Below are 16,959 nucleotides of genomic sequence, written 5' to 3' on the forward strand. Positions count from 1 at the left end.
TGAGGAAGCAATAAAAAAGGCAAACACAATGCTAGGGTATATTGTCAAAAGTGTAGAATTGAGAACAAGGGCAGTGATGTTCAGACTGTACAATGCACTAGTTAGAGCTCATCTGGATACTGTGGACAGTTCTGGGCTCCACACTTCAAGAAAGATATCGCTGCTCTAGAGGCAGTTCAGAGGAGAGCAACCAGACTTATTCCAGGTCTGAAGGGAACGTCCTACTGAGAGACTGAGGACCTGAACCTTTTCACCCTGGAACAGAGGAGAGTACATGGGGACTTGATCCAAGTCTTCAAAATCATGAAAGGCATCGACCACATCAAACCAGAGGAGCTTTTCCAGATCAGCAGGGACACACGCACCCGGGGACACAAATGGAAATTGGGCTTCAAGGCATTCAGGACAGAAAACAGGAGACACTTCTTCACACAGAGAGGCGTCACAATCTGAACAAACTCCCCAGCGATGTGGCTGAAGAGACAATTTGGGAACATTCAAAAACAGACTGGATAGGATCCTTGATCACTTAGTTATTAATGGACAACAAACGAGCATGATGGGGCGAATGGCCTCCTCTCGATTGGACACTGTCTTAAGTTCTTATATTTGATAATTAGGAAAGGTATTGAAACCTGACGGGACCGGAGTGATCATGCTTATCCGATTGGTGCTACTTTCCCCCACACAGAGAGAAGTTGACTTTCTGAAGAGGACAATCACACTCGGCGATGAAAGAGCAAACGCTTCACACCTACCCGGCCTACCTGCTCCGAATTTGTCTCCTGGTCTGGTGCGATAGGGGCGTCTCCGCACGTCATTTCTCCAGTCTTCAAGATGAAGTCAACAGCAAAAAGCACATTTGGAAAAGGCTGATAGCAGGGTTTGCACTGGGCAAGAGCTGGAATGAGAGAAGGGTTTGTTTTGTTTGTTTTCAGTTGCACGGCCCTGGTGCCAACATCAATCTGCTCCCATTTCGCCGCAGCGGCTCGGGAACAGAAGTACCTTTGACAACTGTAATCCTTTTCCCTGAACTGCTTTTAGTCTCCAGGATTTGATTGAGAGTTCAGTGATGAAATCATTCAATTTGAAGCCCTTGCCTGAAGTCCTTGGTACCCGTCGCCTTACAAAGAACACAGGTTTGATCTACTCCTCACTACACTGAGCAGCAGGAAAACCATAACAACTCATCTCACCCTTCGCTTATCAGAACCCTAAACTGCATTGATACATGTTGCATATTTAAATGCCGGAACTGCGTTCAATGTATATTTATTTTATTCGAAGCAAGAAACCCTGTCGGTCCAGGCATGAACATCTCTTCAGACCTTTTCAGTTCAGATATTCTGTGTATTGACTTTATCCTGGGTAAAACACCAATAACTGGACACCCACGTAAGAGGACCGGACCGTGTCCCTAACATGTGTCCTCCGATCTGCTGGAGAAGGAAACTGTAGCTTAGTTTCCATCACCAACTGACAGAGAATCTCATTAAGCCCACACTAACCATTATAATGTAACCATATATGTAGATATAGATATATAGAAAGAGAGATGTAGATGTGTGTATATATATATATACACTCACCTAAAGGATTATTAGGAACACCATACTAATACTGTGTTTGACCCCCTTTCGCCTTCAGAACTGCCTTAATTCTACGTGGCATTGATTCTACAAGGTGCTGAAAGCATTCTTTAGAAATGTTGGCCCATATTGATAGGATAGCATCTTGCAGTTGATGGAGATTTGTGGGATGCACATCCAGGGCACGAAGCTCCCATTCCACCACATCCCAAAGATGCTCTATTGGGTTGAGATCTGGTGACTGTGGGGGCCAGTTTAGTACAGTGAACTCATTGTCATGTTCAAGAAACCAATTTGAAATGATTCGACCTTTGTGACATGGTGCATTATCCTGCTGGAAGTAGCCATCAGAGGATGGGTACATGGTGGACATAAAGGGATGGACATGGTCAGAAACAATGCTCAGGTAGGCCGTGGCATTTAAACGATGCCCAATTGGCACTAAGGGGCCTAAAGTGTGCCAAGAAAACATCCCCCACACCATTACACCACCACCACCAGCCTGCACAGTGGTAACAAGGCATGATGGATCCATGTTCTCATTCTGTTTACGCCAAATTCTGACTCTACCATCTGAATGTCTCAACAGAAATCGAGACTCATCAGGCCAGGCAACATTTTTAAGTCTTCAACTGTCCAATTTTGGTGAGCTTGTGCAAATTGTAGCCTCTTTTTCCTATTTGTAGTGGAGATGAGTGGTACCCGGTGGGGTCTTCTGCTGTTGTAGCCCATCCGCCTCAAGGTTGTACGTGTTGTGGCTTCACAAATGCTTTGCTGCATACCTCGGTTGTAACGAGTGGTTATTTCAGTCAAAGTTGCTCTTCTATCAGCTTGAATCAGTCGGCCCATTCTCCTCTGACCTCTAGCATCAACAAGGCATTTTCGCCCACAGGACTGCCGCATACTGGATGTTTTTCCCTTTTCACACCATTCTTTGTAAACCCTAGAAATGGTTGTGCGTGAATAGCCCAGTAACTGAGCAGATTGTGAAATACTCAGACCGGCCCGTCTGGCACCAACAACCATGCCACGCTCAAAATTGCTTAAATCACCTTTCTTTCCCATTCAGACATTCAGTTTGGAGTTCAGGAGATTGTCTTGACCAGGACCACACCCCTAAATGCATTGAAGCAACTGCCATGTGATTGGTTGGTTAGATAATTGCATTAATGAGAAATTGAAGAGGTGTTCCTAATAATCCTTTAGGTGAGTGTAGAAAGTGAGATAGAAAGATAGATAGATAGATATAAACATATCTGCTGTCTGCTTGTTTCATAAATAACTTATTTTTATGTGTCTCAAGCTGCACTGCTCAACAATGAAGACAAACAACGATGCAAAAGTGATTGTGATTAATTTGCTAGTGATTGCTGCAGGTCTGATTCTTGACTCAAACAAGGGGATTCAGTGACCTCTTGTGGTGGATTCAAACTAACGAGAATCTGACATAAAATGACAAATAAACAAGGAATGAAGTGCTGTAGTGAAGAGCTCACAAAACACAATCGACTCGTATGGCTCTCACGAAGCACACACTGTTTCTGTCCGCGTGTCAAAGCAGAGACAGGGCTCTGATGCCAAACCTCGAACAAAAGAGCCGTCTCTCTCTGAGCCGACTGCTGCTGCGTTAATAAAACTGACCATAAAAACGAGTGGAAAAGGACCCTACCTTTCAAGAAACGCTGAAGGTGGGATTTACTCTCTCTATATCCCTGCAAGTGACCCGAGACGTGAAACAGAAGTAGCCTGAAGAAGACCAGATGTCCAAGCTTCAAGAAAGGTGGAGCAGGGAAGAGTACAAGATATTAAAATAGCACGTAGGCTGTATAATTCATATTATAGCAACAGACTTCTAAAACTCGCAGACACAGGGCTGGTCGTTTTGAAAACAAATGTTAAACACAGAGAGGAAAACAATAATGGTAGGCTCTAAAAATGGTATCATAGTAGATACATGCAGCACAGTACATCTGAAGCGGTTTGATTGAATTCAAAAAATGCTTATGCTAATGAATCACCAATTAAAGGTTTAATTACATAATTGCAGCGCTCTCTGGAACATGACAGGCTAAGCTCAAGCATCTCTCCCTGTTCCAGATACACAGTTTGTCCCTCTTATCCTTCCCTCTCTGACCAGGCAGCTGACAGCAGGTCGGCTGTAGAGGCTCTCAATTACCTGCAACATCTTGACTTCGCAGGTGTAGAGACAGGGCTTCTGCGCAGAGCCGGAGCAGACCCAGCAGAGCACGGACTCAGCCAGGGAAAAGAGGACGGGTACCTGGTCCACGTGCACAGGAGCGTGGTCCAGCGACACCAGGAGCACATCCAAAGATTCTTGGGTTAAAGAAAAGACAGAGAAAAAGAAAATAAGTTTATTCCCTTGACTTTAGATGCTGTCCCCTGGTGAAGACACATGTTGGAGATCTATAGACACTTCTGATATGTTTAAACTCTGCTGCTGCTAGAACATAAGAACATTAGACAGTGTCCAATCGAGAGGAGGCCATTCACCCCATCGTGCTCGTTTGGTGTCCATTAATAACTGAGTGATCAAGGATCCTATCCAGTCTGTTTTTGAATGTTCCCAAATTGTCTCTCCAGCCACATCGCTGGGGAGTTTGTTCAGATTGTGACGCCTCTCGGTGTGAAGAAGTGTCTCCTGTTTTCTGTCTTGAATGCCTTGAAGCCCAATTTCCATTTGTGTCCCCGGGTGCGTGTGTCCCTGCTGATCTGGAAAAGCTCCTCTGGTTTGATGTGGTCGATGCCTTTCATGATTTTGAAGACTTGGATCAAGTCCCCACGTAGTCTCCTCTGTTCCAGGGTGAGAAGGTTCAGGTCCTCAGTGTCTCAGTAGGACATTCCCTTCAGACCTGGAATAAGTCTGGTTGCTCTCCTCTGAACTGCCTCTAGAGCAGCGATATCTTTCTTGAAGTGTGGACCCCAGAACTGTACACAGATGGGCAACAAGTCTTTCAGTTACAGGCCTGCTTTACATGTTTAAATTATATTTTTTAATTAAATATTGTAACAACTTACCATCCTGAATTGTGCCTCTGCACAGGGCAAGCAGCAGCAGCTCAGTCCAGGCCAGGGGCAGGTCAACGTGGTGCCCGGTGCCCAGAGAGCACAGCCCAGCCCGGCGCTGTGGACACAATAAGCACAGCCTTAACAACTGTCACACAAGAGTGACTGCTACACATACACCGATCAGCCATAACATTATGACCACTGACAGGTGAAGTGAATAGCACTGATAATCTCGTTATCATGGCACCTATTAGGCAGCAAGTGAACAGTGTGGGGTGTTCCCGGTCAGCAGTGGTCAGTACCTATCAAAAGTGGTCCAAGGAAGGAAAAGCGGTGAACCGGCAACAGGGTCATGGGCGGCCAAGGCTCACTGATGCACGTGGGGAGCGAAGGCTGGCCCGTGTGGTCCGATCCAACAGACAAGGTACTGTAGCTCAAATTGCTGAAAAAGTGAATGCTGGTTCTGATAGAAAGGTGTCAGAACACACAGTGCAGCGCAGTTTGTTGCGTATGGGGCTGCGTAGCCGCAGACCAGTCAGGGTGCCCATGCTGACCCCTGTCCACTGCCGAAAGCGCCTACAATGGGCACGTGAGCATCAGAACTGGACTACAAGTTCAGGGTGTTGATTTGGCCTCCAAATTCCCCAGATCTCAATCCAATCGAGCATCTGTGGGATGTGCTGGACAAACAAGTCCGATCCATGGAGGCCCCACCTCGCAACTTACAGGACTTAAAGGATCTGCTGCTAACGTCTTGGTGCCAGATACCACAGCACACCTTCAGAGGTCTAGTGGAGTCCATGCCTCGACGGGTCAGGGCTGTTTTGGCGGCAAAAGGGGGACCTACACAATAATCGGTGTATGTCCAGTTCTCTACACTTTTCTGAAAGCTCAACAATAAATATCATTTTGTCTCCATCTGCTGGTACAATAGTGAAACTTCTGCGATATAAGTGGTGGTAGTAGTAATAATAATAATAATAATAATAACAATAATAATAATAATAAAGTATCTGAAGATATTGTGCGCGATGCTCTTTGCATAATGTATTATTGAATATTGAATACTGAATATTTGTATCGGAGCCCGCAGATTAGTTTCAATAATAGTTTATCAGGTAAGAATGTAAGAAATGAATATGATGCCGAATCACTATAATAGCATGTGAATTAGTGATTGTATAGTATTATTTGTTTGTTTATCTATTTATTGAATCGATTGATTGATTGATTGGCAGATGCCCTTATCCAAGGCGACTTACAGGATACACAATGATAGTGATGGAGATAAGAAGCAGCTACAAATGGAAGAATGGGATTTAATAAGCAGGGTTTTGGGAGGTGGGGGGTGTTACCTTGCTCCTGCTGAGCAGGTGTCTGGCCTGGTCCACACACTGCGCATGCTCCTCGGGGCCCTGCGCATCGCTGCACCTCCTGATGAACTCCTCCGTGATTTCAAACGGGTTTCTGAGGGCGGAGATAAAGACTGTGCTGTATGCCCTGTATCCCAGTGCGCCGGTTCTGGGGGTTACTCGCACTGTAGCCGAGTGTCAACCGTGTCAACAATGGGCGATACAATGTATCAGTGTCTAACTGTCCCTCCCTGCCTACCTGCTGCTGCCGCCACTTTTGAGTTGTTTCGATGCTTCAATTTCTCGAGCCTTCGTGACAAACCTCCTGTGCAGCTCTCTCTGGTGGGAGTGGGAAATAATCCCAAAGTTGTGAACGACGGGGATTTTGATGATCGGCATCCTTTTCTGCAGCGTGTCCAAGTCAAGATGCGCTGAGAAGTGAATATAAACATGTCCACATGAGCAGGACACACTTCCACCAAAACACCTCATAGTGTCACCTGTAGGTATTACTTACCCGTGTGTGTGATTGGTGTTAATAAACGCACCGCTGCGTCACTGAAGCTGCGGCGGGTTTGCGGGACGGGTTTGTTTTGCGGTTGCCTCGGCCACGCATGTAATTATCTCGCACTCACCCGTGCACGGGCCTGCATGCCAGCCCTCCACGACTCGGGAGTCGCCATAGCCTGCATGGAAAACGGTCAACTGTTTCAGCCATATATACATTGAAATCAACTCTCTCTCACTCTGGTATATTTAAACTGTCAATGCAGTTGGTTGAGTTTGACTACAATTCCCAGAGTCCCCTGCGCTCTGTCGGTGAAGGCGGAAGCTGGACAGGCGCTTCCGGTGTGCGCTGCCGTTGTTTTGCTGCAGCTCCGCGGATGTTTTCGCTTTCAATTCGCGCCGCCCGTTTCCTGTAAACCGACACGGGGAGCGCCGACCCCCTCGGCTCTATCTGTCCTCCAGCTCCGATACCAGTGTCCTCCGCCGGCTCCGCGTCCTCCATGACATCTCGGCGGCCCGAGAGCTTCGATGGCTTAGGCTACCGGGGCAGGGAAGACCCCGCGTACGGACCGGGCTACGGGGCAAGGTCATTCAATAACTCCTCCAGCACCGACCTGCCCAACTGGGTCACCACGCCCCCCGACATCCCGGGGAGCCGCAACCTGCACTGGGGCGAGCGCACCCCGCAGTATGACGCGGCCGCCCCCGGGGCCCAGGAAGGGCAGCAGTGCGGGGCCGGAGCAGCGGGCGGTAAGGTGCATGCCTAACAGTGTTTGGGTCCAATTGCAGCCATGCATGGGTTCAGTTCAAGCAATGGCGTTTTATTATACTGAATAAGGGCGTCTGCTAATAAACACATACATCATGATCGTAGGTCATGTGCCCGCATGTTGTATCGCTGCACACTAGAGTGTCTTGGTACAACTGAGTTGTCAGCCTAGGCCTACTGTCAGCAGGGACACGGCATCACTACTTTCTAATTTACTTTTAAACCTCAAAATGCCACCCATGTGTCTTTCACTACTGTTTATACTGTTTGGACATTATTTTTCCCAGGATTTTGAGCAGATTCGGGAAGAAAAGCACTGTTTTTTATGTTCAGTGCATGAAAACATCTCGGTTCCAGCCAGTGCAGATCTTGATGCATGTGCTTGTGAAAGGCGCTGTGCACAGGCTCTGCTTTGCTCGACGAGCCCTTGCCCACTCAGTTGTCTGATGCTAAATGCTAATTTGCTCTGATTACACTGTCTGTCTATGTGCATTAATCACTCCAGTCTTTTCCTTGCTGTGTGACTCAGTGATTTCCACAAATAATACGAATTTTATGAAGTTCAGTCAAGTTAGGATTCTCAAAGCCGTGTTCAGTGTCTGTTGTGCGCTCGGGTCTCCCCATCCCAGACGGTGTGTGTGAGATGTTTTCTTCAAGGCATGAAGCGTGAGAAAGGAAAACCACTTAAAGGCAGTTATTGTTCTGTCAGGCCGTGATGTTTAACAATATTCCCAAGAAGCACCAGTGCCTTTCATTGTCCGTGTCATTGCATTTGTGTTTACCTTCTGAGAAGACTGAGGGGTATTTAGTCCATTAAAACATCTCTGTTCCATGCAGTGCATTAACACATACTGATTTCCCTCTGTCCCCTCTGAACACACAGACACAAATATGAATCACACATGGCTTTCTTTATTTCTTAGAAGCTGTTGTACACACAGAAGCATAGTCGAAACTATCTAACTGCACTCTCGGGCAGAGCTCCTGCAGTTTCTGTCTATTCTGGTTCCCTTTTTGACAGAATACAGTGTGAATGGCCTGTAGACTGCAGCTCATACATCGCTGTCATACATCTGTGGGTCATTTATTTATTTAAAAACAGAGTTTCACCCTTAAGTATCGAGTGTGAATTGTTCTTAGTCTTAGGACTGTTGTATCCAAACATTCTCTGATAAGTCGTTTAAAAAATACATATTTAAAGATGGATTTAAACAAAACAAAAGCTCTCTGCCCTTCCTTTCGCAGACGTGAGGTGTGTTTTATTCCACTGGATGATGATTATTGTATTCTCAGGCAATCAACTGCATACTGTCTCTTTCAGATCAGTTAAACAGATTTGCTGGGTTTGGCATTGGTCTGGCAAGGTACGTTCCTGTGTTTGTTTATCTTCATGTTATGTAACACTTTACAATAATGGACGCAAATCCCCAATGGGTTAATTTGTGAACATGATAGGAGTAACACCCGTCTGTCTTATGCACTTCCTCTGCGCTCCGAGTTGATCCCATGTATGTCCTAAACCCAACACTATCTCTAAGCCCGACCCACGTGTGAGCTCGGTGGACGTGCCGGAGACATTTGGGAGTTAATGCCGTGCTGTTCACACACTCGTTCGTTTGGGAATCTGTGGCCGTTATTGTAAAGTATGACCAGGTATTCAATGATGCCACCAAACTACCCCCAGTGCTTTAAACTGTGATTCATCGATAAATAAGTGATTCGTTTCTGAATGACACTGGTTAGGAATGTGTCAATACTTTGCTCGATTGTGTGTGTTTTTTAATCCTTTTTCTTGTTATTAGTCTCTTTACAGAAAACGTCCTTGCTCACCCCTGTATAGTGTTTCGTCGGCAGTGCCAGGTGAGGCCTGGGCGGGGAAACCAAAAAACGCCAAACCTGCACGAACTGGAATTATAATTCGATGGCGTTACGGCGTGTGCTTTAGTCTGGCAGTGTTGGCTAATCCCTTCACTTGCAGAAAGGGTTAAGAAAAAAGGACGATCATATAAAATCTAATGCTAGAAGAGTAATGCCTGCAAATGATCATGACATCCCCTCTGTAGTGGTAACTGTTAACGTGTGATGGAGTAACAAAGGCCACAGCCTGTCCAAGATAGAAGCTGCACAACTCAGTATATTATCATAATTTTTGATTGTTTGTTGTTTATTGATTGAAGTGTAGCTCCTTTGCATGTAGTGGTGTTTCTCCAAAGGGGTAAGAAGGGATGGATGCAATCCTTGGGGGTTAAACTGTAGTTCTACTTGAAGAGAATGTCATTGCAAGCTGCGGGAATTCACGGTTAATGTGGCTTCTTTACAGGTTAATTATCATGCCAGGAGTTACCATCTCTCGCCGTTCACGGCCATCAGTGTCATGTACAACGTCACTAAAACACAGGTAAGACGAGGCGCCTCACTTTGTTATTTATTTCAAATGGAAGCAAGGGACGTGATCTGACTGCGTGTCTCTTTCAGGGCTCTGTGATCTAACATACACTACTGGTCAAAAGATTTAGAACACCTCTATCTTTCCAGTTTTTATTGAAATGACCGCAGTTTAATGTCTCGATGTACTCTTTCTACAATGGAAATCAAATTGTTCAGAATGTTCTTCCCAACAGAAGTTCCCACAAATGTTTTTCACCCTTCTGTCCAGTTCATCCCATGTCTCTTCACAGCTGAAACCGAGCCTTGCTGACTTCGACGTGTGTGAAGCTGTGCTTGAAGCTGTTGTCTTGTGAGCCGCCTATCACGCAAGCCGTTGACTCTCAGAGACGTCTTCTGATTCTGTTGTGGCTTTGGGCCTGCTGGACCTCTTCCTGTTAGTTTCCGAGTGCCTTTTGATGGTGTTGGAAACTGTACTTAAAATCTGTGCTTACATTTCAATAAAAAATGGAAAAATGGGGGTGTTCTAAAACCTCTGACCAGTAGTGTACATTCAAATTTGAAATTGCAGAGCGTCTCGTGTGTATCGGCAGTGAGTCTCTAACGCTGTGCTATCGCTCTTGCTCTGATCACCAGGGCCCCAAGGCGCTGTGGAAAGGCATGGGCAGCACGTTCGTGGTGCAGGGTGTCACGCTGGGCACCGAAGGGATCATCAGTGAATGCACACCGCTGCCCAGGTACAGCCAGAGTGACGATGCGGTATAGAGGGGATGGGGGTGGGGCGGGGATTTTCTCTTTCTTCACTGACACAGAGGAGAACGGCCCCCAGATATCGTACAACACGCGTGTCTTGGGTAGTCACTTTCCTGGTAAGAGTCGCTCTTTACACACTTTCTCTGTAACTCAGTGAATTTAAACAGACAGGTTTGTTTGTTTGTTTGTGTTCGGGTGTTTGTGTTGGTTTTCTAAAGTAATGAGTAATGTGTCCTTTCTCTCGTCTGACTCAGCGCTCCCGTCCCGTCCCGTCCCGTTCTGTGGCAGCCGCCGCTGTCTAGGCATCTTGAATCATTTTACCCCGAAAGATTAGGACCAAAACCCTTTATCTGCCTGAGTCATATGCCATTGGAGGTGTTTCCAGGTGCGGGATCACGACAGGGATTGTTTCACTCTCTCTCTCTCTCTCTCTCACTCTGGGTCACAGGGAGAACTTCTTTAGGGGGGGTGGGGACAGAGGAAAAATAAATATTTAGCGTACGTGTTTGTGATGCTGCTTGTAATCAGCGTCAGGGGTATTTAAAGTGAAAAATTTGAGATGCAAAGTGGGTGATGCTCCGTACATCGTAAAGTTATTAATCACCGCTTCCTTCTCTTAATAAATCATTAATAACAATAAAAACGCTCACCTGGCTCCCCCATGCCCTTTGCTTCTAGATCACCTGACTGCACTTTGCGTGACACTTCCCTTATTTTCTCTCTCTGTGATATTTAATCATCATTCTCCTTCTTCTTCATTCTTCTTGTTTCATCTCATTCTTCCTCTGTAGTCGTTGCGTGCCTCTGCTCAGCGAGACCTGATCGCAACGTACAGAGTTAAACAAAACAAAAATAGTGTTCTCGGCATGCCACCCGAATAGCCTCTGTCCGTGCTGTGGTATTCATATTTTAGTAATTTATTTAGGTGAGGTGTTTATTTCTGTTGGTAATATTCAGGTGCCACTGAGTTTCCCATTGACAGGTGAGGGGTTTTTGAATGTTCGGTTCTTTATTGGCAACAGTTCAGCAGTTTCTCTCAAGTCTGGGGCTTTTAGTTACATTTGTCACGTGATGTCACAAGGCATCAAGGCATTAGTGTGGCGGGAAATGGTTCTAATGCAAACGCAGTGTAAATTGCCAGACGCTGACCAGACAAGCATCAGGTCATCTGCATATGAAACAGAAACTGCAGCGGGAATCTGTAGATCAGAAGCCCAACATTCACATTTTGTCATCGCTTTCGCCCGGGTTATCTTGCTTTGAAGGTCTAGAAATGACTGTCTTATGTGTATTGTTTGCTAAAATCAGACTTTCTGACATTCCCTAGAGAAACATCAGGTTTTCCTTCCAGATTTATCGAGAAAAACTGAGTCATTTTAAGCCGAAATAGTGTCATTTTGTTTGTCGATTGTTGGTGCTCTAAAGGGAGCGCATGCAAACTGCCTTGTAATAGAATGTCAAGGTTTCTTTTCCCTTTTTTAAGCGGTTTTATCTCAAAGTAGGTTCTTGCTTAGTAAAAATGACGCCCACTTGCTTTCTATGTTAACAGATTTGTTTAGCAGAAGATGTTTATAAGTATTTATTCCCGGTGCTTTATAACATGCATGTCCGGGAAGAGATTTGAACCACATGTTTTAAAAGCTGGCTCAGACGTATCCAATAGTGCCGGACAGCGGTCACTTCCGATCTCTCCGTCATTGGACGTTAAGCTCCACAGTACATTCACAGCAATCAAACTGCACTTACTCTGAGAGCCAAGTAGGAAATACTAGAAGTCAGTGTTTATATAGTGTTTTATTAGCTGCTGATTACAATCAGTAAGAGAGGAAGAGGTTTCCAGTTAAAATCAAAACTCAGTTAGGCGAGAGTCTGTCCTCGATGCATTGATTTGAATCTGCACCCTCTATGCAATGTGTGTCCATGTCCAAATATCGAGCTATCTGGATGGACGACCGACTAATTTCAAACGCATGTTGATGAGTTAACAGAAAAACACTGAATACGACTGGGCTTTCTTTACAGAAACAAGTCACGTTTTACACCGGAAAGTCGGAAGAAAATTGTCCAGGCAACATTTCTGACTGTGATGGGTGATGGTGACGTAATATATACAAATACTGCAGCTTGGTTATGTGTTCTAGTGTTTATGTGAATGTGCCTATTGTGTGTTTCCTTTTACTAGCCTACGTTTGATGTATTTCTTGACTGTGTAGCAGGTAGAGGTTTCGTTCTCACTTGGGCTTCCCTGCACCAATAAAGGTTCTGAGTGATTGTGTTTCAAATCTCAAGCACGGTTTGTTTTGGGCTCTGCTTTTCAGCATTTATGTGGAGAATTCATTGACACTATTAATTAATTAATTCTCTCTTTTCTACAGGGAGCTGTCCCACAAATGGAACCCAAAGCAGATAATCGGACACTTGGTACTGAAGGGGTAATAATGATTCGATATTATTTATTCATAATTAAGATGTACTGAAATTGTATGAGACAGCAAGGGAAACAGTTTGTTCTTATTGATGGCCTTTTGGTCGCCTCTTCTAAGAATCGTCAAATATGAACCCTGCAGGCATCGGCAACATATCTTAGAAGATTTTAGGTTGTTTCATTGGGTTTTTTCCCCCTCATACTGAGAATGTGCCTGTTACACAATTGATGCATTCACATGCACTCAAGCCTGAACCCTGGCTTCAAGTTTGATCTATGACACAGATATAAATCTCCTTCAGGCGTTGATGGTGTTTAGATGAGTCTTGCGGTCTGTGTTATTCTGGTTGTACCACAGAATTCCCTCGAGCCTTTGAGTAACGCTTAGGGGGAAAAAAGAAAAGGTATGAAGAAATGTTTATCCCACCTCGTCGAGTCATAGGTGCGGGGCGCTGCTGGCTGTTTATCTTTAATAAATAAATATTTGCCTATATGGAAACTGCTAGTCTGGGTGTCCTTTGCGCAGCACATCCACAGATAGTGTAGTAGTTGTATAGTAGTTATTGTTGATGGGCTTTTCTCGGCCTGAGACTTGACGTGATTTGATGCACCAAACGAGCACGATGGGTCGAATGGCCTCCTCTCGTTTGTAAACTTTCTTATGTTCTTATGATCTGGTGCATGTAATGGGGAAGTTTCGGGCGTCTGATTCAGATGAGAGAGTTTACAAATGAAAAAAAAAAAAAAGACTGAGCTGCAGGCCACGAAAGAGCAGACCAGCGTGGTCCCTCGTGGTGTTGTCTCAGATAGGCCCGCCACAGTGATAGTACTCAGTCCGGTAAAAAGTTTCCAGAAGACCTTTAAATACGATACATATACACGATCACTTTCTTTCTCTGTGTGACATGCTGCGGCAGATCACTTGGTGGGAAAGTAGGAATGTGAATAGAGAAGCTGGGCTCCGACACGAGAATTCTCCGAGTCGCTGCTGCACGGTCGTAAACCGTGGCCACGATATCATCTCCACGTTATCGTTGCCCAGATCTTCAAGGCTGTCAGATAGTCCTGTGGAAATGGCTTTGGTTTCTGGTGCATTTCCACTGAACTAGATAGATAAGAGTTTGATTGTTAAAAGTATTAGTTTCTAGAGAAGGCGTGCAGTGAGATTTACCGTTTGTGCGTCTCATGAGCAAAAACAGGATCGAGAATGTTTCTTTTGACACATTACGGTTAGCTGCTGTGGATTTTGGAATTAAATTACTTCTGGGCAGTTTATTAAAAACAAAATAACAACCTCTTGGAGATGCTTTGTCTAGATATCGGATTGTTGTTGTTAGGTATGTTGAGCTGTCCTGATGTGGCTTCTCTCTCTCGCAGTCTGACGTACGCGGTGGCGATGCCCTTCTATTCGGCGAGCCTCGTTGAGACCGTGCAGGTAAGTTCTCTGCCTCTGTCTGTACCGTCCGTACGTCCCGTAATGAGCCTCGGCCAGCACTCAGCACAGCAGCATCGTTCTGAGACTTGTTATTGTCTAGGACAGTGGTTCTCAATCCTGTCCTGGAGGAGCCCCTGCCCTGCTGGTTTTTGTTGCCACCGAGTTCTGTTACTTAATTGAACCCTTAATTTAAGTAATTTGATTACATTTGACTCTTTAAATTGTGTAACTGATACAAAGTTGGGTCCTTAATTAGATAATAATTTCCTTATACAACTTAAAACCCCACTGCTAAAAATAATTAAAAGGCTCTGGTTTAAACATGAGAAAGTGTCCAGTTGAGAGGATGCCATTTGCCCCATCGTGCTCGTTTGGTGTCCATTAATAACTGCAACTGACCCGTCTCTCTCCCCGGGCAGAGCGAGATCATCCGAGACAACCCGGGCATCTTGGACTGCGTGAAGGAGGGGGTGGGCCGCGTGGTGGGCATGGGCGTGCCTCACAGCAAGCGGCTGCTGCCCCTGGCCACGCTGCTCTTCCCCACAGTGCTGCACGGCGTCCTGCACTACGTCATCAGTTCGGCCGTGCAGAAGCTGGTGCTGCTCGCCCTGCGCCGGAAGAGCCCCCCGCGGCCGGGCGGTGCCGAGGGCCCGGACACGGTGCAGAACATGCTGGACGCCTACTTCCCCGAGCTCATGGCCAGCTTCGCGGCCAGCCTGTGCGCCGACCTGCTGCTGTTCCCGCTGGAGACCGTGCTGCACCGCCTGCACATCCAGGGCACCCGGACGATCATCGACAACACGGACCTGGGCTTCGAGGTGCTGCCCATCAACACGCAGTACGAGGGCGTGCGGGACTGCGTCAACGCCATCCGGCGCGAGGAGGGCGCACTGGGTTTCTACAAGGGCTTCGGCGCGGCCGTCGTGCAGTACGCGCTGCATGCCGCCGTCCTGCAGATCACCAAGATGATTTACTCGGTGTTGTTGCAGAACGCTTGAGAGAGGAGGTCGCTTACTGTGGTGCGGCACTTCGTGAAACTACTGATGTGTGGCTTTGTGTAACGAGAGGCACTTATTGTGTCGATTCCCTCCCCCCGCTGGGCACTGTCAGACACTTAGAGCAGCGTCTCTGTCCCGACAGCACAGTGCATGTGAGGCTGCTGTCTGTCCTGCCTGTCTGTGACTGTGACACGACTCTGCCTTTCCTTCATCCTCCGCTCTGTCCATATACTTCCTTCACTCTTTGGAAACTGTTTATTCCTCTCTTAAGCGCACGAGAATGGAACAGCCACCCACTGCACAATTGATTGATTAATTAATTAATTGATTGATTGATTTATTTGATTTAAGTCCCCTAAACAGGCGTCTGATTATCAATACGCACACCTCTCACCTGACTGGCTGTCTTCCAGATCGTCACAGCTGACTTTCCTTGTCTTCGATCAGAGTTTAGTCCTTCACCTTCATCCTTCCCACCCCCCCTATAGAATCATCTCCTATCTTGTTGGTGTTGCACTTCAGTGGTTTTCGAACTCGCAGTCTGATTGAGACACTTTCCTGTAGTAACCAGAATCAGAAGTGTATTTTCTCTCTCTCTCTCTCTTCCTGCGAATCACTGTTTATTTTGAGAATGTACAGTCGTGAGGGATGCTGTCCTGTCAAAAAATAACATTTCCTTCTTGTTTTGCACTTCTGTGCTCCCGACTCAGTGGTAATTATGGCTTCAAAACCTTTGCATCAGTGTGGTTCATTGTGGATGTTTTTAAAGCTAGAAAGTCATTTGTTTACCACTGACCAAGCGGAGGCAGAGAGAGGACCAGTGACGTTCAGGGGTTTCAGTCCAGCGACTCCTCGTGCGAATGCCCGCTAATTGTATGTGTCGTCATTTGTGCTGCTCGATGATGAAATGATGCACAGCTTGCCCTTGTTTATATTTGAAGAAAACTGTCCCAAATAAATTTCTGAAAATGTTTCTTTTGAGATGAAGTGATTTCCTGGCACAGCGGTGCGGCTGTGGCACTGCTGAACTTCGCTTTTCTCAGTCGCAGGTGTTCGAACTTTCATGTGTCGCAATGCTTATGGATATGAATTCAGCCGTTAACAGCCCAATTGTAGGCTCGGCGTGAGTGGCTGGTCATGATCTGGCTTTCTTTGCTCGCTTGGCTGAGGAGAACGAATGGGTTAAGTGTAATTAGGTGTACAATTTTTATATTTTCTCCGCTGTGACTTGATGAAGCTTCCTCTTAAGGTTCAGTATCTCACAGTAGGGGGATTCAAAATAATAATCTCTGACTGAAAATCACCAATGACCTGAAGCTGCTGCTGTTCTTTTTATTGTGCTCCGGGCCCTCAGGAATGGTGAAGGCTCTGTTGATACTGGAGAAGTAAAACAAACTGTCGAGCCCGAGTTGGTTTCAACGTGAGGTTCGGACGAGGTGAGAGGCAAGGGTTCGATTGGCCTTGACTGCAGCTCTCAAAGGCCGTCCGGCGAGTCCGGTCAGAAGGACGATTTGCACCAGATTTTGGAGGGAATCCAATCTGAAGATCATTCACGAACCCGTTGGTTTGCCTGCCCCCCTCCCCCACCAACCCGTCACCCTCCCATCTCCTCTCGGCCTTGTTTTCACCCCTCGAGCTCGGACAGCATGCCCTCATGGCCGAGTTGTCAGCCTGTTGACCGGTGGCTCGATAGTCGGTAAACCCCTTGAAATGTTGTGG

At 46.2% G+C, this 16,959-nt stretch overlaps 2 protein-coding genes across 4 annotated transcripts in view; one reads left to right on the top strand and one right to left on the bottom strand.

The window, feature by feature from the left end:
* The window catches only part of tmem232 (transmembrane protein 232), a 28,988-nt gene extending 22,289 nt beyond the window's left edge, over positions 1–6,699 (bottom strand). For 2 of the 3 annotated variants that reach the window (XM_066711589.1, XM_066711587.1), the window contains exons 1-7: positions 6,486–6,699; positions 6,228–6,399; positions 5,972–6,083; positions 4,626–4,731; positions 3,766–3,923; positions 3,259–3,358; positions 759–901 (exon numbers count right to left, since the gene is read on the bottom strand). In XM_066711589.1, coding sequence (XP_066567686.1) covers positions 759–901; positions 3,259–3,358; positions 3,766–3,923; positions 4,626–4,731; positions 5,972–6,083; positions 6,228–6,367 — 759 coding nt within the window. In that variant the 5' untranslated portion in view covers positions 6,368–6,399; positions 6,486–6,699. The remainder of the gene's footprint in view (positions 1–758; positions 902–3,258; positions 3,359–3,765; positions 3,924–4,625; positions 4,732–5,971; positions 6,084–6,227; positions 6,400–6,485) is intronic. The other variant, XM_066711588.1, reaches the window with a different exon arrangement.
* Positions 6,700–6,838: 139 nt separating this feature from the next.
* slc25a46 (solute carrier family 25 member 46) lies at positions 6,839–16,213 on the top strand. The gene is made up of 8 exons (XM_066711590.1): positions 6,839–7,225; positions 8,566–8,608; positions 9,047–9,104; positions 9,565–9,642; positions 10,266–10,366; positions 12,758–12,814; positions 14,185–14,242; positions 14,662–16,213. The coding sequence occupies exons 1-8, from the start codon at positions 6,976–6,978 to the stop codon at positions 15,238–15,240; spliced, it is 1,224 nt and encodes a 407-aa protein (XP_066567687.1). The 5' UTR covers positions 6,839–6,975; the 3' UTR covers positions 15,241–16,213.
* The last annotated feature ends 746 nt before the right edge of the window (positions 16,214–16,959 follow it).

This window comes from Amia ocellicauda, chromosome 8 (assembly GCF_036373705.1).
Source record: "Amia ocellicauda isolate fAmiCal2 chromosome 8, fAmiCal2.hap1, whole genome shotgun sequence".
Taxonomy (NCBI): Eukaryota; Metazoa; Chordata; class Actinopteri; order Amiiformes; family Amiidae; genus Amia; species Amia ocellicauda.